Source organism: Erythrolamprus reginae, chromosome 2 (genome assembly GCF_031021105.1).
Source record: "Erythrolamprus reginae isolate rEryReg1 chromosome 2, rEryReg1.hap1, whole genome shotgun sequence".
NCBI classification, from domain to species: Eukaryota; Metazoa; Chordata; class Lepidosauria; order Squamata; family Dipsadidae; genus Erythrolamprus; species Erythrolamprus reginae.
In genome coordinates this window covers 33,538,865-33,563,936 of record NC_091951.1, presented here as the reverse complement: position 1 = coordinate 33,563,936, position 25,072 = coordinate 33,538,865, and the positions used below count along the sequence as shown (strand labels likewise).

General features: G+C 42.4%; 2 protein-coding genes across 14 annotated transcripts in view; one reads left to right on the top strand and one right to left on the bottom strand.

Annotated features, from left to right (window-relative positions):
* The window catches only part of BAG6 (BAG cochaperone 6), a 64,858-nt gene extending 56,012 nt beyond the window's left edge, over positions 1 to 8,846 (bottom strand). For 5 of the 11 annotated variants that reach the window (XM_070737708.1, XM_070737711.1, XM_070737710.1 and 2 more), the window contains exon 1: positions 8,368 to 8,596. The gene's annotated coding sequence lies outside the window, so the exon portion shown is untranslated. Of the gene's footprint in view, positions 1 to 2,907; positions 2,953 to 4,854; positions 4,948 to 8,367 lie in introns of those variants that run through there. The other 6 variants (XM_070737707.1, XM_070737709.1, XM_070737706.1 and 3 more) reach the window with 6 other exon arrangements.
* A 6,867-nt stretch (positions 8,847 to 15,713) lies between these two features.
* Positions 15,714 to 25,072, top strand: part of APOM (apolipoprotein M) — a 36,624-nt gene continuing 27,265 nt past the window's right edge. Inside the window, exons 1-2 of one of the 3 annotated variants that reach the window (XM_070737662.1) lie at positions 15,714 to 15,899; positions 19,756 to 19,898. In XM_070737662.1, the coding sequence (XP_070593763.1) occupies positions 15,789 to 15,899; positions 19,756 to 19,898 (254 nt within the window). In that variant the 5' untranslated portion in view covers positions 15,714 to 15,788. The remainder of the gene's footprint in view (positions 15,900 to 19,755; positions 19,899 to 25,072) is intronic. The other 2 variants (XM_070737660.1, XM_070737661.1) reach the window with 2 other exon arrangements.

The window sequence follows — 25,072 nt, the reverse complement described above, 5'->3', positions numbered from 1 at the left end:
ATTTCCCCCGCCATCCAGTCAGAGCTAAAGAACCTTCTTGGATGAGAAGCGAAATATCTTCGAAGAAAAGAAAAAACAGAAAATACACTTGCTTCTTGATAAAGCACCTTTGGGAGAAAACTGGTAAGTTTCATTCCCAGAGACTATAACTCACAAGTTTAGCATTGCCAGAAAATGGAAGAAATACAGTAATACCTCTTCTTACGAACCTAATTGGTTCCAGGGGGAGGTGCGTAAGATGAAAAGTTCGTAAGATGAAACATTGTTTCCCATAGGAAACAATGTAAAATCAATTAATCCGTGCAACGGGGAAAAAAACGCAAAAAAACACCGCCGCCTGGCTGTCACCTTTTGAAACAGCAGGGGGGGCTTCTCAGCATCCTCCTGAACCCGAACGCCAAACCCAAACTTCCGGGTTCGGGAGGCCGCCGAGAAGCCCCCCGGCTGTTTCAAAAGACGACAGCTGGGCAGCGGGGCTTCTCGGTGGCCTCCCGAACGCTGAACCCGGAAGTTCGGCAAAAGTTCGGGTTCGGGAGGCCGCTGGGAATCCCCACCGCCCGGCTGTCACCTTTTAAAACAGCCGGGGGGCTTCTCGGCGGCCTCCCAGACGTTGAACCCGGAAGTTCGGGTTTGGCGTTCAGGTTCAGGACGACGCTGAGAAGCCCCCCGGCTGTTTTAAAAGGTGACAGCCGGGCAGCGGGGCTTCCCAGCGGCCTCCCGAATCCAAACTTTTGCCGAACTTCCGGGTTTGGTGTTCGGGAGGCCGCCGAGAAGCCCCGCCGCCCGGCTGTCGTCTTTTGAAACAGCCGGGGGGCTTCTCGGCGGCCTCCCGAACGCCGAACCCGGAAGTTCGGGTTTGGCGTTCGGGTTCAGGAGGACGCTGAGAAGCCCCCCGGCTGTTTCAAAAAGCGACAGCCGGGCGGCGGGGCTTCTCGGCGGCGGCAGCAGCAGGTTCGTAAGAAGGAAAAAGTTTGAAAGAAGAGGCCAAAAATTTCTGAACCCCGGGTTCGTATCTCGGGTTGTGCATAAGACGAGGGGTTCGTATCATGAGGTACCACTGTATCTAAGAAACAAGAGAGTCGATTTTCCAAACAATTCCTTTCCAAATGAGTCTGACTTTTAAGAGAGCTTTTCTATAAAAGCCATCCATTCACCATGATCAAATTGAAGGTTAAAAAAGGGCCAATTCACATTCTTCTGTATAATGTAAAAACATACATAACGTTTATTAGAAATCATTTTTACACCGGCTTTCAATTGTCCCTGGAGAAAAATCCTGTCAGGCCTGGAAACAATCTTGGGCATTGAATTTTCAGGCCTGCCACATTTAGTGCTGTGGGAAACTGGGAGGGGGGGACTGTAAGGAGTTGATGAGATATATAGTCAAAATGCCATTCCTTTCTGGTTCCTTTCAGAGAGTCAAGGCCACTCTGCCCTGAACCTGGAGGAGTGTGACTGAAAATTATCTCCAACTGGAATAGTGCATTAATTGGACCATGTGATGGACACCTGGTTACAGGGGAAGGGAGTTGGCCTTTCTTTTGGGAAAGAAAATCCCAGAAGCCTTCAGATTTCAATTTTCCCAGATGTGCCAATATGACATCTCTAATAAAAGGTAACTTTGAGGAATGCTTAGTCTCAGAGTCTTCTTTCATTGAGGGTGTCACTTGGAACCCTGACAAATCAATTTTGTAACTATCAATGATACCCAGAAGAAAAATCTAGATATACCAGCAGCATAACTCACTACCGCCAGAAATTTGAATTAGCATGATGACAAACTTCTATAATTCTGCCAAAAATCAGCAATGGAGACTTCCTCTTTCCTACAAAAGAAACTACACTAGTGCCAATAATCACACTCAATTTAAAAAAAAAAAGCCTGCTAGAATTTCTTTAAAACACATTTGTTGGGAAATTCTAACTTGAATTTGAATTTCACTTCCTTTGTTACAATTCATTCCATCTCAAGCCTTATCATTAATATTTTTATTTATTTGTATCTTTTTCAAGCAGCAGCAGCAGAGGCAAAAACTTCCAAACAGTAAAAAAAATGCAGGAATTTTTTTTTTTAAATGGCTGCGCCCATGGACCAGCACCGGCCGAACCAGATCCGTGATGCCATCATGACATCACCAATGGGTAGCTACTGGTTCAAGTGATCCAGTCCCAACTGGGAAGAACCCACCCCTGGACTGAATATGTAACCATATTTATGTTTTGTTCCCGAGTTTGCCTATACAGTAATTTGAATCTAATGCCACAGTAGCATCAAAAACATTAGAAAAGGCAGACATTTTGAAAGGTTTGAAATATACTGCTCAAAAAAAATAAAGGGAACACTTAAACAACACAATATAACTCCAGATAAATCAAACCTCTGTGAAATCAAACTGTCCACTTAGGAAGCAACACTGATTACCAATCAATTTCACATGCTGTTGTACACATTCAACTTTGTACAGAACAAAGTATTCAATGAGAATATTTCATTCATTCAGATCTAGGATGTTTTGAGTGTTCCTTTTATTTTTTTGAGCAGTGTATATGCTGAAGGGCAAACTGTCCCACTGTGAGTTTTATTTAAAGTTCGGAAAACCTCCTAAATCCAAAACTGGCCCATTCAAGATTGTCTCATTTCTCTAATAATATTGCAAGGCCAGAATATGACAACATATTTTGCGTATCTACAGTTTCATCCCACATCCACGCCTTGGATAGAAAGCGTTAAAGGTCAAATTCTATTCATTCTGGAGACTAAGTCCTAATGAACGGGTGTAAGGCCTAGTAAACAAGATTTTACTAAGTATACAGTCTCCTTTCTTCATGGCAGAAAGCTAATAACTTCACAAAACTATCTAGCCGCCAGCCTACCAATGCTTAGGCCTTTAAAAAATTCTAACTGACCTCCAATGACCCAACAAGCAGCAATTTAAAAGATGGTCTAAAATCCTAGAAAGAAGAACAAGAGAGAGAGAGAAAAAACCCCAGATTATTAACAACACTCATTTGAAGAAGAAAAAAAGGCACGTATTTCTAAAATTCTAGTCCTTGGAAGAAACTCAATTTTAATAAACATCCATATATCAATAAATAGCACAAATATCCTTAAGCTTTATAAATAAGTAAGAATACAATTAATGATTCGTTTATAAGCAACCAAAAATCATTAAAATCCTTAGTAAGGAAAAATTGGTTAGGATTAGGGCCGCTGGACCTCATTTCACCCAGCCTAACATTGATTACAACCTTACATTCCCCCAGCAATCAATACCGCCCTTTCCAGAAGATATGGATTCAGATCCCTTCTCAACCACGCTGACAGTCCCTCCAATTAAGTCTTCAGATAGTTTGACCAAGAGCCTACTCTAGTCATTAAAAGCAAAATGCACATTTTTTTCAATCAACATTTTTTTCAAGCGCAAAAATAAAGAAGAACTTTGGGATTCAACCTATGCTAAGGTCTAAGTCAGGCATGTCCCTCCCATGGCGCTCACGACCCACATGGGTCCTGAACAGGTAATAATGCAGCCCCCACAAGATCACAACTTTTCCACATTATTGTGCGTATATGTATACATTAACTATATTATATATACTGCTCAAAAAAATAAAGGGAACACTTAATAGAATATAGCTCCAAGTAAAAAAACTTCCGTGAAATCAACCTGTCCACTTAGGAAGCAACACTGATTGACAATCAATTTCATTTTGTTGTCAGCACATTCAACTTTGTACAGAACAAAGTATTCAATGAGAATATTTCATTCATTCAGATCTAGCATGTGTTATTTGAATGTTCCCTTTATTTTTTTGAGCAGTGTATTTTAAATTGGGCCCGAGACAATTTGTCTTCACTCAAATGTGGCCCAGGTAAGCCAAAACCAGGTTTAAAACACCTGGTTTAACTAGTATTGTTATCAAGAGAAAATCTGAAAGAATTTGGAAGGGATTCATTCAATCCATCTCTCTCAAACCGTACATATGAGAATAAAGCCAAAGCAGCAGAATTATCCCATTACAGTATCTCTTTTCAGTTCAGAACCACAATTTCTCCTCTCCAACTTTGGGCTACATCATCATCAGAAATACTAAGAACAACCTACCCAAAGCACAGACACACACACCAAGACTCCTAAACAATTTCTCGCTCCCAACAAAAAGAAAAAATATCACCAAACTATCCCAAAGGTGGGCGGAGGAGGTTTTTTTCCCCTCAAAAGCAACTGGACTTTCTTGATTTTATTTTTTTTCCCTTTGAAATACATCTTGCTTGTGAAACATTTTCGGCTTCTTCCTGAATGAGAAGCGAAACTTTTCATAGCATGATGATGATAGGATAGCCCAGTTGCCTTTTGGACAAAGCCTCTTGGGACAATTGAAAAAATCTCCGTAGAATTATCACCCACCAAGTCTCCAATCTGAATGACTCTCAAAACAAAACCCGCAGGAACCTTCTGTAAAATGAGAGATTTTGGGGAGGCCAAAATTTCTCTCCAAAAACAGGGCTAGCCAGCCTCATCCTCCTGAACATGGGCACTTGGCCTTCTTCTCCCCACAACCACCATCAACACACACACACCCCAGCAGAGGTAGAAAACCTCTGATCTCTGCCCCCCCCCCTCCATAAGCCTCTAACCCCAGCATGACTTTATATACATATCCAAGGAAGATGGGAGCTGTTCCCCAACAACAACCACCTCTGGAGAACTGTATCATTCAGCCACCACTCTGCTCAAAGATGAGCCACGTCTTCTTTTCTCTTCCTCCCCCCTCTTCCTCCCCCTCCCCAAAGAGCCTTCACCCCAAATACTCCCAGATTATAGGATAATAATCCCACGCAGTCCTCCGCACCCAATATGGTATTTCCCAGGATTCGATTGTAAAAAAGGCAAAGCGCGAATGGCCCTTTTTCCCCCTCCCACCGTTCCTTTCCTTTCCCCACCCCTTATAATTATTTTAACCCCTGAAACATCTCCCCCCCCCCCCCGCATTCTTTTCACTTTGTCAGGCAGGAATCGACTTCCGCTTCCAGAAAAACTTCCTGCTCAAAAAAAAAGGGGGGGTTAAAAGAACACATATAGATATAGATATATATATATATACAGAGAGAGAGAGAAAAGGGGAAATCCTTTCTCCATAGAGTTAGCAAATCAGAAGAAAAACGACACACCTCCGGGTTCCCTTCGCCCATCTCAGGCTGAATGTTACACTCACAGAAAGGGTTGCATTGCTACTATGTATTTATATATACATTGACTTTTATTTTTAGATGATAGATAGACAGGCAGACAGACAGACAGAGAGATAGAACATGATAGGTAAGAAATAGTTGATAGATAGATAGATAGATAGATAGATAGATAGATAGATAGATAGATAGATAGATAGAGATAGAGAGAGAGAACATAATGCATACATGATAGGTAAGAGATAGATGAGATAGATGGATGGATGGATGGATGGATGGATGGGCGGGCGGGCGGGCGGACAGGACAGACAGACATTCTCAAACAATATCTCTGTTAAACTACTCAAGTTTGCAGATGATACAACAGTGATTGGTCTCATTCAAGACAACGATGAACCCACATAGATGGGAGATTGATCCACTAGCCTCATGGTGCGACCAGAACAATCTGGAATTGAACACACTCAAAACTGTAGAAATGGTGGTTGACTTTAGAAGAAACCCTCCCATCCTATCACCTGTCACAATACTAGACAACACAGTATCAACAGCTGAGGCATTCAAATTTCAAGCTTCTATCATATCTTAAGACCTAAAATGGTCACCTAACATCACAAACATCATCAAAAAAGCACAGAATGTAAAAATGTTCTTTCTGTGCCAACTCAGGAAGCTCAAACTGCCCAAGGAGCTGCTGATTCAGTTCTATAGAGCAGTGTTTCCCAACCTTTTTTGAGCCGCGGCACATTATTCATATTTTCAAAATCCTGGGGAACACTGAACAGGGTGGGGGGGTGGGGGTGGGGGTGGCTAAAGAAAAGTTTGGACAAAAAAAAATTCTCTTCCTCCATTTCGCTCTATTTCTCCCTCCCTCTTTCTCTCTCTTCCTTCCTTCCCTTATTTCTCTCCATCCCTCTTTCTTTCTTTCTCTCTCTCTTTTTTGCTCTTTCTCTCTCCTTTTTTGCTCTTTCTCTCTCCTTCTCTCCCTCCTTCCCTCCGGGACCGCCTTTTGCCGCACGAATCCCAGCGACCAGTTAGGTCCCACAGAGTTGGCCTTCTCCGGGTCCCGTCAACTAAACAATGTCGTTTGGCGGGACCCAGGGGAAGAGCCTTCTCTGTGGCGGCCCCGACCCTTTGGAATCAACTCCCCCCAGATATCAGAGTTGCCCCCACCCTCCTAGCCTTTCGTAAGCTCCTTAAAACCCACCTCTGTCGTCAGGCATGGGGGAATTGACATGTTCCTTCCCCCTAGGCTTATAAAATTTGTGTATGGTATGCTAGTGTGTATGATTGGTTTTTAACTTGTGGTGTTCTTAAAATTAATTTAATATTGGATTTGTCTTGTATTGCTGTTGCTGTGAGCCGCCCCGAGTCTGCGGAGAGGGGCGGCATACAAATCTGATTAAACTAAACTAAAACTAAACTCCCTCTATGTCTTTCTCTCCCTTGCTCTCTGCCTCTCTTGCTATCTCTCTTTCATTCTCTCTCTTTCTCTGTCTCTCTTTCTCTTTCTTTCTTTCTCTCTCTCTCTGTCTCTCTTTCTCTCTCTCTTGCTATCTCTCTCTGTCTCTCTTGCTATGTCTCTCTTTCTCTCTCTGCCTCTCTTGCTGTCTCTCTTTCTCTCTCTCTTTCTCTGTCTCTCTTGTTATGTCTCTCTCTCTCTCTCTGTGTCTCTTGCTTTGTCTCTTTCTTTCTTTCTCTTTCTCTCTCTGTCTCTCTTTCTCTCCCCCCTCTCTCTTTCTCTCTCTCCCTCTCTTGCTATCTCTTTCTCTCTCTTTCTCTCCCTCTCTTGCTATCTCTTTCTCTCCCCCCTCTCTCCCTCTCTCTTTCTCCCTCTCCCGCTATCTCTTTCTCTCCCCCCTCTCTCCCTCTCTCTTTCTCTCAGCAGCCGCAGCGGGTAGTAGCCGTGGGGCGGCGGCAAGGTCGTCAGCTGTGAGGCGGAGCTCCGGAACGGAGGCACCGACGGCTGTTCCGGAGCTCCGCCTCACAGCTGACCACTCTGCCGCTGCGGCTGCGGCTGCTGAGAGAAAGAGAGAAGGAGAGAGGGGGGCTACTACCGCTGCGGCTGCCGCTGCCATCACCCTCCCGCTGCGCGCCGCCCTTCCGCTGCCGCTACCCTCCCACCAGGCCCCAAAGCTCACCTGCTGCAGACGCTGGGGGGGCGCTGCAGTTGCCTGAAAACTTGGAAGGTGCTAAGAAGGAAGCTCAGCTTCCGTTCTCACAACTTTTTGCTCTTCGCAAAAAGTTTCGAGACCAGAAGCTGAGCTGCTTTCTTCGCGGCACAGCTGACCATATCTCGCGGCACACCAGTGTGCCGTGGCACACCGGTTGGGAAACACTGCTATAGAGGAATCACTGAATCTGTCATCTGCACCTCTATAACTGTCTGATTTGGTTCTGCAACCCAACAAGACGGACACAGACTTCAGAGGATAAACAATTACTGCCAACCTGCCTTCCATTGAGGACTTGTATACTGCATGAGTCAAAAAGAGAGCTGTGAAAATATTTACTGACCCCTCGCATCCTGGACACAAACTGTTTCAACTCCTACCCTCAAAACGCCCTACTGAGCACTGCACACTAAGACGACTAGACACAAGACCTGTTTTTTCCCCAACGCCATCACTCTGCTAAACAAATAATTCCCTCAACGCTGTCAAACTATTCACTAAGGTTGCATTACTATTACTATTAGTCTTCTCATCCTTCCTATCACCTATTTCCTCCCACTTATGACTGTGTGACTGTAACTTTGTTGCCTGTATCCTTACGACTTATATTGACCGGTTCCTAATATGATTGGATTGCTTATTTGACTCCTATGACAATCGTTAAGTGTTGTTCCTCCTGATTCTTGACAAATGTATCTCATTTTTATGTACACTGAGAGCATATGCACCAAAGACAAATTCCTTGTGTGTCCAATCACACCTGGCCAATAAAATTCAATTGGTAGGTAGGTTGGTAGGTAGGTAGAAATAGAACAGAACAGAATTCTTTATTGGCCAGGTGTGATTGGACACACAAGGAATTTGTCTTTAATAGATACAGTCCCTACGGCAGGTTGAGGAAAGAAGCAAACGTTCTTTCTTTCCACCCGGGATGATAAATAAGGAGTCAGGTTTGATAACCGGAAATATCGGCCCCCGTTTCATTTTTACTCACGGCTTTACCTCTCTGACCTAACGCTTGCGTCGAAGCAATCCTCTGGACGTTCTAAAATGGCGGCACTTCCGCTTCCCTACGCTGAGCCACGGGCAAAAGGAGGGCCTCCGATTGCAGAATTCTCCCCACGAAATCCTGCTCCGGAACGGATATCGGAGGGAGCCAAAACAGCCGCCGGCCCCGCGGCTGGAGCGAGCTCCTGCCTTCCGAAGCGCCGCGTTCCCGGCCCTTCAGGTCACTACGCATGCGCCTGGAGCCCGCTAAGCCCCTTTCCTTGCCACTGTTCCATAGTTGCCTAAGAAAGTGCCCGACGCGTCTCAATTCAAAAATTCGGTAGGAAAAAGGGGGAGAAAAAAAATCTCAGACGTTGACAATAGCTTCCTCGGTTTTATTTGTTTTTTTTAAAAAAATCTTCCTCACTTCATATGCTATTTAAAATAATTCCAATAAGCATCTGGACAAAGCTAGTATGTCCGAAGGAATGCCTTAACGACACTCAGTGGGAGGGGCCAAATAGCTTTACAGCTACAAGAAAATATTTTTAGCTTTACGTCCGCGCGCTTGTTGAGATGACATAATACGTATTCCTATGACGTAAAGGGGTCCGTTAAGAAAAAGCGGAGGATATGAACCTTTGTGGTCGCCATATTATTTAAATTATAGAAGCTTATCCGCCCCTCCCCGCTTGCAGCCCGGGAAAGGGAATTTAGTCCGCCATCTTTATTTAGGGCTTCTCCCCTTCCCCTGTAATATGAAGACACAGGAAGAAGAGAGTCTGGTAGAAGCCATCATTTCGTCATCTTTGTTTTCGCTCGTTGCTTAGCAACGATTGGCCAATGGCAACTGCTTGCAAAAGACTGAACCTGTTGCGTTTTGTTTTTTCGGATGATTAAATGACTGTAATTCAGGATGTTCGAAATAGGGATAGGAAGGTATTTCCTTCCAGCCTTACTTCCTTGAGCGACTGGTTTTATTTATGCCTAATTTATAATTCACATTTCCAAAGTCACCCAATTTCTCAACCACTCTGTGTAGCTCGCAGGCTGCAAACCAAAGAATTGAAAACATGATTTCCCCAAACTTCAGATGTGGCATGCCAAAAATGCTAATATAGCTGCCTGGAATTTTAAGTTTCGTTATTAGCATTTTAAAAGGTGATATTAGCATTTTGAACAAGGCAATCTAGGCCTCTTTTAGACTTCCGGAAAACATGTTTTTTTTCTCTTGGCCAAGGCCATTTCTTATGCAAGAAGTTCTTGCATTTCTTATGCAAGAACTTGTCAATTTAACACTAAGTAGTAGTGTATAGTTTGAAAGTCATTGGCAATATATTTGTATTCAAAGGCAATACATTTTGCACATTTTAAAGAAGGAAACCCATCTGGGAAAGAGATTTGCCTTTATGAAAAAGACTATTCACCTAATAAATAAGTTTTGCTTTCCGGTATTACTAGGTGAAATGTATTTTTGGGTGAGCAACATACCTCGGAGTTCCCTTTGCCAATCTTAAGAAACAATCCATCTCTGCCCCTAACTCACATTCTTTAGTAATCATTAACATTCAGCTTCCAATAGGTACCATCTTTAAGTTATTAATGAATGATTCCCAAGGATCAATTTTTTTAACTCTGTCTTGAACCAAAATAGTAATACCACGTATATACACTGCTCAAAAAAAATAAAGGGAACAATTAAAAAACAGAATATAATTTCAGGTAAATCAAACTTCTGTGAAATCAAACTGTTCACTTAGGAAGCAACACTGATTGACAGTCAATTTCACATGCTTTTTGTGCAAATGGAATAGTTGTGCAAATGAAATATTCAATGAGAATATTTCATTCATTCGGATCTAGGATGTGTTATCTGAGTGTTCCCTTTATTTTTTTGAGCAGTATATATATATATAAATTTCACTAGTCCCCTTCCACAGCTTTCTGGAAGGATGAAATTGAACAGATAATAGTGTCTTCCCCAACCATGTGAGCAAATTGCTATCATATCATCATATGTAACTTTGTTGCTTGTATCCTTACAATTTATATTGACTGGTTCCTAATATGATTTGATTGCTTATTTGTACCTGGATTATCATTAAGTGTTGTAGCTGATGATTCTTGACAAACTTTTCTTTTATATAAACTAGGCGCATATGCAGCAAGACAAATTCCTTGTGTGTCCAATCACTCTTGGCCAATAAAATTCTATTCTATTCTATCATCATTTTGAAAGCCAACTTGCAAGATCTTTCATATGAGAGTATATGCACCAAAGACAAATTCCTTGTGTGTCCAATCACACTTGGCCAATAAAGAATTCTATTCTATTCTTTTTCTTCTTTCCAATAAATTTTATTAATTTTCATAAAATGGACAAAACTGACAAACATACATTTAACATAAAAATGGGGTTACAACTTCGCCGCTTATTCTAGAAGTTAAATTTTGATACAGAAAAAAGAATACATTGTTAATACTATAAATCTACTTATTATTTTAAATGAAAAGAAGAAAGTTGTTTAACCTTATATAATAAATCTTCATATATAAACTACATCCAACACAAAATTTAAATCTTATCCATACTTCTACAATTCTCCTGTTTCTTTTTACTTTTACTTCTTCTTCTTATTTATCCATATATACACTTTATTCCAAATCTCATAAAATTCTGTTTCTTCTTGGTCTTATAACCGTCTTCTCATCATATCCATTTCAGCGCAGTCTAATATTTTCTTAATAACTTGCTCTTCTTTGGGAATATTTTCCCCTTTCCAATTTTGCGCATATACTATCCTGGCCGCTGTCAAAATATGAATAACTAAATGCAAAATTTCTTTCTTATATAAATTCTATTCTATTCTATACAGTTTTCCAAGCAGCCGAAGGTAGAAAAAAGCAAATTTCATGTGAATTCCACACACACACCAAGAATATTTTGTTGAGACAACCTAGATTAGATCACGTACTAACCATCTCATCCTCTGCCATCGCCTTCTCCTTTAGCCTTGCATCCTTTCCAACATGGGATCTTTTCCAATGAGTCCTCTCTTCCCATTAGGCGACCAAGCTTATTCGAGCTTCAGCATCTGTCCTTCCAAGGCACATTTAAGGTTAACTTCTTTTATGATTGACTAATTTGATCTCCTCGCAATGCAAGGGACTTGTATGAGCCTTTTCCAGCACAACAATTCAAAAGCAGCAAGTTCTTCAGCACTCAGCCTTCCTTATAACTATGTACCATATTTTTCAGAGTATAAGAGGCACTGGAGTATAAGCCACGCCTAGATTTTAGAGGTGCGAAACAAGGAAAAAATATTTGGAAGCAAATGGTGTCAGTAATATATTATTTAATAAAATACAGAATAAAAAGCAGAATACTTTTACAAACATGTACACTTTTTACAAACTTCAAACTTGACAGCTTTAAGACTAGTGGACTTCAACTTCCAGAATTCCTCCTCTAGTCGTGCTAGATGAGGTAATTAGAAGGCAAAAATAGCCCCATTTTTGCAAACAATTGGCCATATTCCCCCTGTTTTTTTCCAAAAATGGAGTGGGCAAATGGTCTGCAGAGAACTCCTGGGTGGCAAAAATGGGCCCTTTTTGTGAAAAAAATTGGCTGGGTTTCAGCCCTGTTTTCACAAAAACGGGCATTTTTGCCATCCCCCAGCACCCAGGTGCTTCCTGCAAGCTTCCCAGACCTTCTCTTTCATTCTATTTTTGTGAAAAAGTGGGCCCATTTTTTGCAAAAAATGGGATGGGGGCAGGGCTTCAGGACAGCAAAACTGTCTGTATTCAATGTACAACATGCACCAACATTTCCACCCTCTTTTAATACGGTTAAACCATAGAGTCTTCAAAGAAGGGCGGCATACAAGTCTAATAAATTGTTGTTGTTGTTGTTGTTGTTATTATTATTATTATTATTTATAATCCCTATACCGCTGTTATACAGGCAGTCTTGAATATACAACAAATAATCAAACCCAAAATTTCTATTTATTTATTTTGTTTTATTTATTTATTTATTTATTAGATTTGTATGCCGCCCCTCTCCGAAGACTCGGGACAGCTATCAACAATAAAAAAGACAATGTAACAAATCTAATATTAAAAAATAATCTTAAAAACCCCAATTTAAGAGACCAATCATACAAACATGCATACCATGTATAAATTCTATAAGCCTAGGGGGAAGGGAAAAAATTTCAGTTCCCCCATGCCTGACGACAGAGGTGGGTTTTAAGGAGCTTGCGAAAGGCAAGGAGGGAGGGGGCAACTCTGATATCTGGGGGGAGCTGGTTCCAGAGGGTCGGGGCCGCCACAGAGAAGGCTCTTCTCCTGGGTCCCACCAAATGACATTGTTTAGTCGACGGGACCCGGAGAAGGCCAACTCTGTGGGACCTAACCGGTCGCTGGGATTTGTGCGGCAGAATGTGGTTCCGGAGATATTCTGGTCCGATGCCCTGGTCCCGGAGATATTCTGGTCCCGGAGATATTCTGGTCCGAAGTCCCTATTGTTAAGTGAGATAATTGTTAAGTGAGTTTTGCCCCATGGCGCGAGCTTTCTTGCCACAGTTGTTAAGGGAATGACTGCTCTTATTAAGTTAGTAATAATAATAATAATAATTATTATTATTATTATTATTATTTATTAGATTTGTATGCCACCCCTTTCCAAAGACTCGGGCGGCTCACAACATAACAGCAATACAATATAAATACAAATCTAATAGTTTTAAAAACTAATTTAAAATACATTGTTATAAAAACATATCTGCTACACATTCATACACACTCAGTCTGACTGGACATAAACATAATAAAGGTCAGCAAAAAAAGGAGGGGGGAGACTAATCCCCCCACGCCTGGCGGCAAAGGTGAGTAGCATGGTTGTTAAGTGAATCTGACTTCCCCATTGTGACAAGGTTGCAAAAAATTGAGTACATCACCCCAGGACACATAAATATGAATCAGTTGCCAACAATATTAATATTGACCATGGAGTTGCTGCAATGGTCATAAGTGTAAAAAACTGTCATAAGTCAGTTTTCTCAGTGCCTTTGTAACTTTGAACAGTCACTAAATGAACTGTTGTAAGTTGAGGAGTACCTGTAAATGAGGGGTCCTAGATGCTCTCTGAGCTTGCTTGCTTTCTTGCAGACATTTCATTACCCTAAGTAGGTAACATCATCAGTGCTAAGCAGACTAGCAACCCTGATCTACAAATATTCTCCTTTATTAGTAAATTAGTATCTGTGAACGTGTGCTAAATTTGAATTTGGAGACATTATGCAGGATTGGGCGCTGGAGGTATTAACAAAAAGGGGAAGAAAAGTTTAATGAAAAGAAGGACCAGGGGAAACATGATAGCAGTGTTCCAATATCTCAGTCGTTTCCACAAAGAAGAAGGCGTTCTCTATTCTATTCTCCAAAGCACCTGAGGGTAGAACAAGAAACAATGGGTGGAAACTAAACAAGGAGAGAAGCAACGTAGAACTAAGGAGAATTTTCCTGACAGTTAGAACAATTAATCCGTGGAACAGCTTGCCTCCAGAAGTCCCCAACACTGGAAGTTTTTAAGAAGTTGTTGGATAACCTCTATAACATAATATAACATAACAGTACAGTGTTCCCTCGATTTTCGCAGGGGATGCGTTCCAAGACCGGCCACGAAAGTCGAATTTCCGTGAAGTAGAGATGCGGAAGTAAATACTGTACACTATTTTTGGCTATGAACAGTATCACAAGCCATCCCTTAGCACTTTAAACCCCTAAATTGCAATTTCCCTTTCCCTTAGCAACCATTTAGATTATTACTCACCCTGTTTATTTATTAAAGTTTATTTAAAAAAATATTTATTAAAGGCAAACAAAACTTTGGCAATGACATATGACGTCATCGGGTGGGAAAAACCGTGGCACATGGAAAAAAACCATGAAGTATTTTTTAATTAATATTTTTGAAAAACCGTGGTATAGACTTTTCGCAAAGTTTGAACCTGTGAAAATTGAGGGAACACTGTATTCCAATATCTCAAGGGTTGCCACAAAGAAGAGGGAATCAACCTATTCTCCAAAGCACCTGAGAGTAGAACAAGAAGCAATGGGTAGAAACTAAATAAGGAGAGAAGTAATTTAGAACTAAGAAGAAAAAAATTCCTGACAGTTAGAACAATTAACCAGTGGAACAGCTTGCCTCCAGAAATTGTGAATGCTCCAACACTGGAGGTTTTTGAGAACATGTTGGACAACCATTTGCCTGAAATGGTGTAGGGTTTCCTGCCCACGCAGGGGGTTGGACTAGAAGACCTCCAAGGTCTCTTCCGACTCTGTTATTCTATTCCGTGGCACATTAGTGTGCCGCGAGACATGGTCAGGTGTGCCGCGAAGCTCAGCAAGAGAAAGAGAGAAAGAGAAAGAAAGCAAGAGAGAGAAAGCAAGAGAGAAAGCAAGAGAGAGAAAGAAAGCAAGAGACAGAGAAAGAGAGAGAAAGAAAGAGAGAGAAAGCAAGAGAGAAAGAAAGAGAGAGAAAGAAAGCAAGAGAGAGAGAAAGAGAGAGAGAGAAAGAGAGAGAAAGCAAGAGAGAAAGAAAGCAAGAGACAGAGAAAGAGAGAGAAAGAAAGAAAGAGAGAAAGAGAGAGAGAGAAAGAAAGCAAGAGAGAAAGAAAGAGAGAAAGCAAGAGAGAGAGAGAAAGAGAGAGAGAGAAAGAAAGCAAGAGAGAGAGGGAAAGAAAGCAAGAGAGAGAGAAAGAGAGGCAGGGAAGGAGGGAGAGATACAAAGAGCAAAAAAGAGAGGAAGGAAGAGAGAAAGAAAGAGGGATGGATAGAGAGGGGAAGGAAGAGAGAGAAATAGGGAGAGAAATAGAGGGAAAGGGAGGAAGAGAGAGATATTTTTTTTGTCCAAACTTTTTTTAGCCGCCCCACTCCCCCCTACTCAATGTGCCCCATGATTTTGTATATGTAAAAAATGTGCCGCAACTCAAAAAAGGTTGAAAATCACTGTTCTATTCTATTCTGTTCTGTTCTGTTCTATTCTAAAATCTGAGCAAATGGACAAATTTTCCTGACCTAGGGTAGGAAAAAACCAAAATAAAATCAAAAACGCAAAACTCATATTGTGGGCAAAACCACTTCAGGGGAAAACACCTCTCTAACCCGATATTAGCTTCCTACCTATAAGAGAACATTATAGGACTCTTCCTAAACATGCATCTCGTCCACTTTTCTGCTTTCCAGCCCCCTCCCCGTGGCCTTTCTCAGTAGGATCTTTCTGGATTTCATTTTCACTCCTAGTCTAAAACACACAACAATGGACTCTAGACCCTGGAGGGCTAAACATTTAACAAGCTGAGGGCAAAGGTTAACGGTACAAGATGTACCTCCAGGGACGGATTCTCAGAGCAAGCCACCAATAGCTCCAAGCAATGGAGGGACTGTGGACTTTCCTACTCTACGTCTATGGACTCTTTGTGGATGCCGTGTTCCCATGTGAGAATCCAGTGAAGTTGCATGCTAATGAACTGAACCGGGACCAGGTAACCAAAATTTTAAAAATCCAGGCAGGATGGCATGGTTAATAATGGCAGTTGTTCAGGTGTTGCTTAGGTGCATCAGGTGAACGGTAGACAAATAAATGGAGGAAGAAACATACAAATGTACTGTGTATTATTGTTGTTGGGTTTTTTGCAATAATTTTTTAATTAGTTTTCACATTTTCATATCTTAACATTTCCAAGCAGATCTGCATACATACATACATACATACATACATACATACATACATACATACATACATGGGGCTACCTTTGAAAAGTGTTCGGAAACTTCAGATCGTGCAGAATGCAGCTGTGAGAGCAGTCATGGGCTTTCCCAAAAATGCCCATGTTACACCAACACTCCGCAGTCTGCACTGGTTGCCGATCAATTTCCGGTCGCAATTCAAAGTGTTGGTTATGACCTATAAAGCCCTTCATGGCCTCGGACCAGAATATCTCCGAGACCGCCTTCTGCTGCACGAATCCCAGCGACCGATTAGGTCCCACAGAGTCGGCCTTCTCCGGGTCCCGTCAACTAAACAACGTCGGTTGGCGGGCCACAGGGGAAGAGCCTTCTCTGTGGCAGCCCCGACTCTCTGGAACCAGCTCCCCCCAGAGATTAGAACTGTCCCTACCCTCCTTGCCTTTCGTAAACTCCTCAAAACCCACCTGTCTCGTCAGGCATGGGGGAATTGAGATATCTCCCCCATGCCTATATAATTTATGTATGGTATGTTTGTAGGTATGTCTGCTTAAAATGGGGTTTCTTAACTATTTTAAATTTTAAATTGTAAATTATTAGATTTGTCATGAACTGTTTTATTGTGTTGTGAGCCGCCCCGAGTCTACGGAAAGGGGCGGCATACAAATCTAATAAATAAATAAATAAATAAATAAATAAATACATACATACATACATACATACATACATACGTGTTAAATTATATTAATAATTTATGCATTTTACATTGTCTTTTCTTGTTGTCCGTTCTTCCACATCCATCTGTTAACTCTTAATCTTTCTTTTTTTTTGTCCATTCGTACCATTTAGTCCATATATTATGATAGTCAGAGTCTTTTTGACCATTCAGTTCCATCACTAGTCTGTCCATCTCAGCACAATCGTAATTTTTAAAAATAATTTCTTTCTCTAAAGGCATGTGGGAGTCTTTCCAATGTTGCGCGTAGGGGATTCTTACAGCTGTTTCTATGTGTAGCATTAAATACTTGGTATTTTGGGGGGTTTCAAGAGTGGACTGAACAACCATTGGACCGTGATAGTATAAGATCCTCCCAACTTGATGAAGCGGTTGGACTAGAGAATGGAATAGAATTAATAATTTTATTGTCACTTGCAGGGTGCACAAATCAGCATACATTAAGAGGAAATTTTCATTGCATTCAGTTCTCAATGGGTCACCATCTCCAATATGCCCTACATAACCATGAAATAATAAATAAATAAATAAATACAAAATTATCCATATACCCACACATATTATATGACACAGAGAAATGACACAGTCTAGATGACATCTGAGATCCTGCCTAGCCCTATGATTCTATATTTTATGTTCTCTAATATAAACTTGATGTTTATGTATGTGGGTGAACCTATCATATAACCATGATATTACTAGATAGGAATCTCTTTTAGTGAATCCTTCAGTACATATTGTGCAGATTATCTCAGGAACCGCCTTCTGCTGCACGAATCCCAGCAACCAGTTAGGTCCCACAGAGTGGGTCTTCTCCGGGTCCCGTCAACTAAACAATGCTGCTTGGCGGGATCCAGGGGAAAAGCCTTCTCTGTGGCGGCCCCGGCCCTCTGGAACCAACTCCCCCCAGAAATTAGAATTGCCCCCACCCTCCTTGCCTTTCGTAAGCTACTTAAAACCCACCTCTGCCGCCAGGCATGGGGGAATTGAGATACTCTTTCCCCCTAGACCTTTACAATTTTATGCATGGTATGTCTGTATGTATGTTTGGTTTTTATATTAATGGGTTTTTAATCGTTTTTATTATTGGATTATTATTGTACGCTGTCTTATTATTGCCGTTAGCCGCCCCGAGTCTCCGGAGAGGGGCAGCATACAAATCCAATAAATAAATAAATAAAATAAATGTGAGAATATCTATTTAAAATGTAATAGGTTATTCTTCTTGGGAAAAGCAATGTTGGGTAGAGACTATTTTGCTTATTTCCCTCTGTTGCACTGACATACTGCCGTTCAATTTGTCAAATTACATGGAATTCTACTTTTAGTAACAAGAAAGCTGTTGAAACGCTTAGTTCTTTTCTCACCCACTCTTTTCTATTTTTCTCTTCCAACCCTGAACTGACAATATTTTGCATTCTGGGAGCTGACAACATGTCAAAAGACATGATTGCTGGAGAAAGAACTGTCCTTCCCTAAGTGTGGGTAGTCCTCGACTTACAACCCCAAATGAGCCCAAAGTGTATGTTGCTAAGCAAGACATTTGCTAAGTGAGTTTTGCCCCATTTTACAACCTTTCTCGCCACGGTGGTTAAGTAAACCATGACAGTTTATTTTTTTTATTTTTTTATTTATTCATTTGTCCAATACACAAATACATAGGAAGAAAAATACACATATGATAATATAAAAGAGGGTGAAAGTGAACTTAGAGGAGAGGATATATGAAAGGAAGAGAATATATAAGATAGGTGAAAGAAAGGAAAGACAATTGGACAGGGGACGAAAGGCACACCAGTGCACCTATGTACGCTCCTTACTGGCCTCTTAGGAACCTGGAGAGGTCAATCGTGGAGAATCTAAGGGAGAAGTGTTGGGGGTTAGGGGTTGACACAATGGAGTCCAGTAATGAGTTCAACCCTTCGATAACTCGATTGTTGAAATCATATTTTTTACAGTCAAGTTTGGAGTGGTTCATATTAAGTTTGAATCTGTTGCGTGCTCTTGTGTTATTGTGGTTGAAGCTGAAGTAGTCATTGACCGGTAGGACATTGCAGCATATGATCTTGTGGGCAATACTTAAATCGTGTTTTAGGCGCCGTAGTTCTAGGCTTTCTAGGCCCAGGATTGTTAGTCTATTTTCGTAGGGTATTCTGGGCATGGGGTGGAGATGTAAAGCTGGGTATCATCGGCATATTGATGATACCTCACCCCATGTCCTTGGATGATCTCACCCAGCGGTTTCATGTAGATGTTGAATAGCAGGGGGGAGAGGACCGACCCCTGAGGCACCCCACAAGGGAGAGACCTCGGAGCCGACCTCTGACCCCCCACTAACACCGACTGCGACCGGCCAGAGAGGTAGGAGGAGAACCACTGAAGCACAGTGCCTCCCACCCCCAACCCCTCCAACCGGTGCAGAAGGATACCATGGTCGATGGTATCGAAAGCCGCTGAGAGATCGAGGAGCACCAGGACAGAGGATAAACCCCTGTCCCGGGCCCGCCAGAGATCATCCATCAACGCGACCAAAGCGGTTTCCGTGCTGTAACCGGGCCTGAAGCCCGACTGCTGGGGACCTAGATAATTATAAAAGAAATACCCCCAATTTGGTGGTGGGGAATGTGTGTATGTCGGGGTGGTGGGCACAATTCACATTTCACTACGCACTGTTTTATGTTGTGTGATTTTAAAATTGTTAAAAATCAATAAATAAAATTATAAAAAAAAAAAAAAAAACAGGAGTGAGATTGAAAAAAATTAGTAACCGGTTCTTTGCCAGGTTGCTGGGTCAGTAAATGTTGTAAGTCGAGGCCTGCCTGTAAAGAAAATGCCTAAGAAGAAAGCTTGGGGATTTAGAATCACCTCTGCGTGTTCTCTTAATTTAACCTAAGGTAACCAAATCCTCATATTTGCAGTATCTTGGCAGGTGGCTCTTCATTGCGGCTGCATCATCATCATCATCGTCGCTGGAGACGTTTGCCTTTGTTGACAGCACCCTGTTTAGTATGGATCAGAGCGAGGGCCCAGAGCGGTTGCAACTACGGGCTGCCATCCGATTGTGAGTTCAACTTTCCAAAATTTAACACACATAGACATGTTTAACCGACTTCCGGTTCCTCCTTTGGTGCGATCGGAAGCTGGGATCGTGACTTCTGTGGCCAGCTCCGAACACTCTGTGCCTGAGGGTCTGAATTCAGACCTAAGCAAACACACACACACACACCATAGATTTTATAGGAGCTATGATCCTCTGTCCTTGTGAGCTACCTATATACTCTAGAGCAGTGTTTCCCAACCTTGACAACTTGAAGATATCTGGACTTCAACTCCCAGAATTCCACAGCCATCATTTGCTGGCTGGGGAATTCTGGGAGTTGAAGTCCAGATATCTTCAAGTTGCCAAGGTTGGGAAACACTGCTCTAGACCAACGGTAAAATTTCAAAAGGTTTCCCTATCAGTTCTGTGGGCAAGGTTTGGTGGGTGTGGCAGGGGAACAATACCGCAAAATCCCCATTCCCTCCCCACTTCTAGGGAATTTCACTCCTGCTCTAAACTGGGAGTAGTCCTTGACTTACTACAGTTTGCTTAGTGACCATTCAAAGTTATAATGGCACTGGAAAAAGTGAGTTACGGCTGTTTTTCACACTTACAACTGTTGCAGCCTCCCCACAGTCACGTGTTCAGAAGTCGGATGCTTGGCAACTATGGCTCATATTTATGACGGGGTCGCAGTATTATTTTATTTATTTTATTTATTTAATTTTTATGCTGCCTTTCTCCTTGGACTCAGGGCGGCTACCAACATGTTAGCAATAGTACTTTTTTAACAGAGCCAGCATATTGCTTCCACAATCCGGGTCCTCATTTTACCCATCTCAGAAGGATGGAAGGCTGAGTCAACCTTGAGCCGGTGATGAGATTTGAACCGCTGACCTGCAGATCTACAGTCAGCTTCAGTGACCTGCAGTACAGCACTCTACCTGCTGCGTCACCCCAGTATCCTAGGGTCACGTGATCATCTTCTCTGACCTTGCGCGATCAGTGGACACACACATGTCCAAGCAAGATTTGGCTTCTGCATATGTTCAGGAAGTGAAATTTTGTGAGAGGACACGCGGCTAAGTGAGATTTTGGCAAATTTTTTGCTTCCGCGCATGTGTGTAAGCAAAAAATTGCCAAAAGTCACTAAAATCTCATGGGCGCATGGGTCCTCTTGTGAGATTTCACTTCCTGCACATGTGAAAAAGTCAAATCTTGCTCAGAGGGATGTGCCCGCCAGTCACTGGGAGCTGTGCGCGCAGCTCCATTTTCCCTATGCAGTGTGGCGCATACCAGCTAGCAACCCATTTCTGGGTGGGGGTTGGGGAAGCATGCTGGAGAGGTCTCTACTTGTATTTGATTAGGAGGATATAGGAAGGAAAGTTCTCACTGTGTACTGCCTACATGGACAGGTTTACAGCCCGCTTGAGGTCAACAGCTGCGAAAGACCAGATGTGGAATCCCAAAATGGCCAGCGCATCCATCTGACATAATGGGACATGGGGATTGGATGAATTGTCCTGGGGGGCTACGAGGGATTCTTTGTACAGTGGTACCTGTACTTAAGAACGTAATTTGTTCTGTGACCAGGTTCTTAAGTAGAAACGTTCTTAAGTAGAAGCCATTTTTCCCATAGGAATCAATGTAAAAGCAAATAATGCATGCAAACCCATTAGGAAAATGGGAGGGAGGAGGAGGAGGAAGAAGAGGAAGAGGACAGTTGCTGCCGAAGGAAGAAGGTGAGGTGAGGGGAATCAAAAAAATCCAAAACTTTAAGGCTTTAAAAAAAAAAAGAGGGACTCTGAGGCAGCGAGGAGGAGCACGCACCTCCAATACACTCGGCGCGAGACTGCCTCCCATACACTGGCGGCGGCTGCTGCTACCTGTGCCTCTTCCTTCCCATGCTGAAGGGCTCCCCTCTCTTCTTGCTCGCTCGCTTTGTAGCCGGCACCTTTCCTGCACTGTGGTGACTCCTCAGCTGCCCAGAGCGAAGGGAACGTTTCTTTTCTCTGGGCGCTGGCAGTGATTTATTCTGTGTCCAAGCGCCCAGAGAAAGGAAAATGCTTTGTTCGCTCTGGACTGCCAAAGCCTCCTTAAGAGCCACCAAAAGGCTCCTCTGGCAGCCCAGATGGCTGGGATTAAAAGGGGAATGGCAAGAAACTGGCTGGGCCTTCGTGCCACTCTCAAATTTCCTGGAAATTTTTTCCAGGCTTCGGTTCTTAAGTAGAAAATGGTTCTTGCGGCCAGGATAGTGTATGGGCAAAATTGGAAAGGGGAAAATATTCCCAAAGAAGAGGAACTTATTAAGAAAATATTAGATTGCGCTGAAATGGATATGATGACAAGACGGTTAAAAGATCAAGAAGAAACAGAATTTTATGAGATATGGAACAAAGTGTATATATGGATAAATAAAAAGAAATACTAAAAGTAAAAAGAACAAGAGAACTGTATAAGTAGAGGTATGACTTAAAAGTTATGTTAGAATTAGTTTACTTACGAAGATTTATCATATAAGATAAAACAAATTTCTTCTTTTCATTTAAAGCATTAAGTTGATTTAAAGTATTTTTTTAATGTATTCTTTTTTCTGTATTGAAATTTTACTTCTAGAATAAGCGGGTAGATACAACCCCATCTTTATGTTAAATGTATGTTCGTCAGTTTTGTCTATTTTAAGAAAATTAATAAAATATTTTAAAAAGAAACAAGAAAATGGTTCTTAAGTAGAGGGGCAAAAATCTTGAACACCCGGTTCTTATCTAGAAAAGTTTTTAAGTAGAGACATTCTTAAGTAGAGGTACCACTGTATATTCATTTTACACACCTTTTGCCTCAGAACTTGCTTTCCTTTTGCTGTTATTGGTTCTTGTCTAGTAAAAGTGTTCATCTCTATCAATATGGAGATGGGTTTTTTTCTTTCCCGGACTTTGAATGGAAGCGCGCCTGACAGCCCTTGGTCTTACCCAGAACAAAAAGAGGCGTAGTCACAAGCACAAAATAGCTAGGATTCCTTCTGTGCAGCCCAGCCCGAAGTCTAATAGGAAGAGAGAAATTTTAAGTTGCTTTCATTCACAATCGCAGGGTGAAAAGGCCATTAGTCTGTGACAGCTTTATTGCAGAACTTGTATGAACAGGAAGCGGCCCTGAAGGCATCTGGTCCAACCCATCCCTTGGTACAGGAATTGAAAAGAAAGCATTTCCAAAAGAAGGACGTTGGTCTTTGCCCACAGAAGAGAATATTTGTAGCTCAGGGTTGAACTGCGGGGTTCTGGGTGCTCTCTGAGCTTGGTGATTTTTTGGTGGACGTTTCATTACCCAACTAAGTAACATCATCAAGGCTAGGCTTGGTCAGAAACGGCCCATTTCCAGAGGCGTCTCCCAGCACTTTTGAGGCCCTCGGAAACCTAAAATGGCCTCCAGAGTCTCCACGCTAGCCAAAAAACAGCCGACTAGCATGCACATGTGTGCTGGAGTTGAGCTAGGGCAACTTCAGATCATGCAGAATGCAGCTGCGAGAGCAATCATGCGCTTCCCTAAACATGCCCATGTTACACGAACACTCCGCAGTCTGCATTGGTTGCTGATCAGTTTCCGGTCCCAATTCAAAGTGTTGGTTAATGACCTATAAAGCCCTTCATGGCATCGGACCAGAATATGTCCGGGACCTCCTTCTGCCGCACGAATCCCAGCGACCAGTTAGGTCCCACAGAGTTGGCCTTCTCCGGGTCCCGTCGACTAAACAATGTCGTTTGGCGGGACCCAGGGGAAGAGCCTTCTCTGTGGCGGCCCCGACCCTCTGGAACCAACAGGAAATAGTAAAAGGGCAGACTAGATGGACCATGGGGTCTTTTTCTGCCGTCAGTCTTCTATGTTTCTATGTTTCTAACTCCCCCCAGAGATCAGAATTGCCCCCACCCTCCTCGCCTTTCGTAAGCTCCTTAAAACCCACCTTTGTCGTCAGGCATGGGGGAACTGAGATATTCCCTTCCCCCTAGGCCTATACAATTTATGTATGGTATGCTTGTGTGTATGTTTGGTTTTTTAAATAAGGGTTTTTAAAATTATTTTAAATATTAGATTTGTTACATGTTGTTTTATTATTGTTGTTAGCCGCCCCGAGTCTACGGAGAGGGGCGGCATACAAATCTAATAAATAAATAAATAAACAGCTCGCATGCCAGCAGATATGGCTCTGCGTGCCACCTATGGCACGCATGCCATAGCTTCACCATCACTGGTGTAGGGTCTCTTTCTTGGGTGGAGGGAGTTGGACTAGATGACCTACAAGATCCCTTCCACCTCTGTTATTCTGTATCCAAAATTGGCAGTTTCCATCCATCTAGCTAGTGCCTGGTAGCCTAGCTTAGGGCCCAAGTCTGGATAAGTATGTATGTGCATGTGAGAAAGAGGAAAATGTATCTTGTTGCTACAATTCAATTCACATCTTTTCCATGTACAGTGGTACCTCTACTTAAGAACGCCTCTACTTGTGAACTTTTCTAGAAAAGAACCGGCTGTTCAAGATTTTTTTGCCTCTACTTAAGAACCATTTTCTACTTAAAAACCCGAGCCCGGAAAAATTTCCCAGGAAATTTGAGAGCAGCACGAAGGCCCGGCCAGTTTCCTGCCATCCCCCCTTTAATCCCAGCCATCTGGGATGCCAGAGGAGCCTTTTGGTGGCGCTTAAGGAAGCTTTGGCAGTCCAGAGCGAACGAAACATTTTCCTTTCTCTGGGCGCTTGGAGAGGGAATAATCCTCTGCCAGCGCCCAGAGAAAAGAAACGCTCCCTTCGCTCTGGGCAGCCGAGGAGTCACTACAGCAAAGGAAAGGCGCTGACTACAAAGCGAGCGAGCGAGAGGAGAGTGGAGCCCATTAGAATGGGAAGGAAGAGGCAGCAGGTAGCAGCAGCAGCCAGTGTATTGGAGGTGCGTGCTCCTCCTCGCCGCCTAAGAGTCGTTCTTTTTTTCCTTAAGCCTTAAAGTTTTGGATTTTTTTGATTCACCTCACCTTTTTCCTTCGGCAACAACTGTCCTCCTCCTCTTGTTCCTCCTTCTCCTCCCACTCAAATTCCGAGCTTTTATTTATTTCCTAATGAGTTTGCATGCATTATTTGCTTTTACATTGATTCCTATGGGAAAAATTGTTTCTACTTAAGAACGTTTCTACTTAAGAACCTGGTCAGGGAAGGA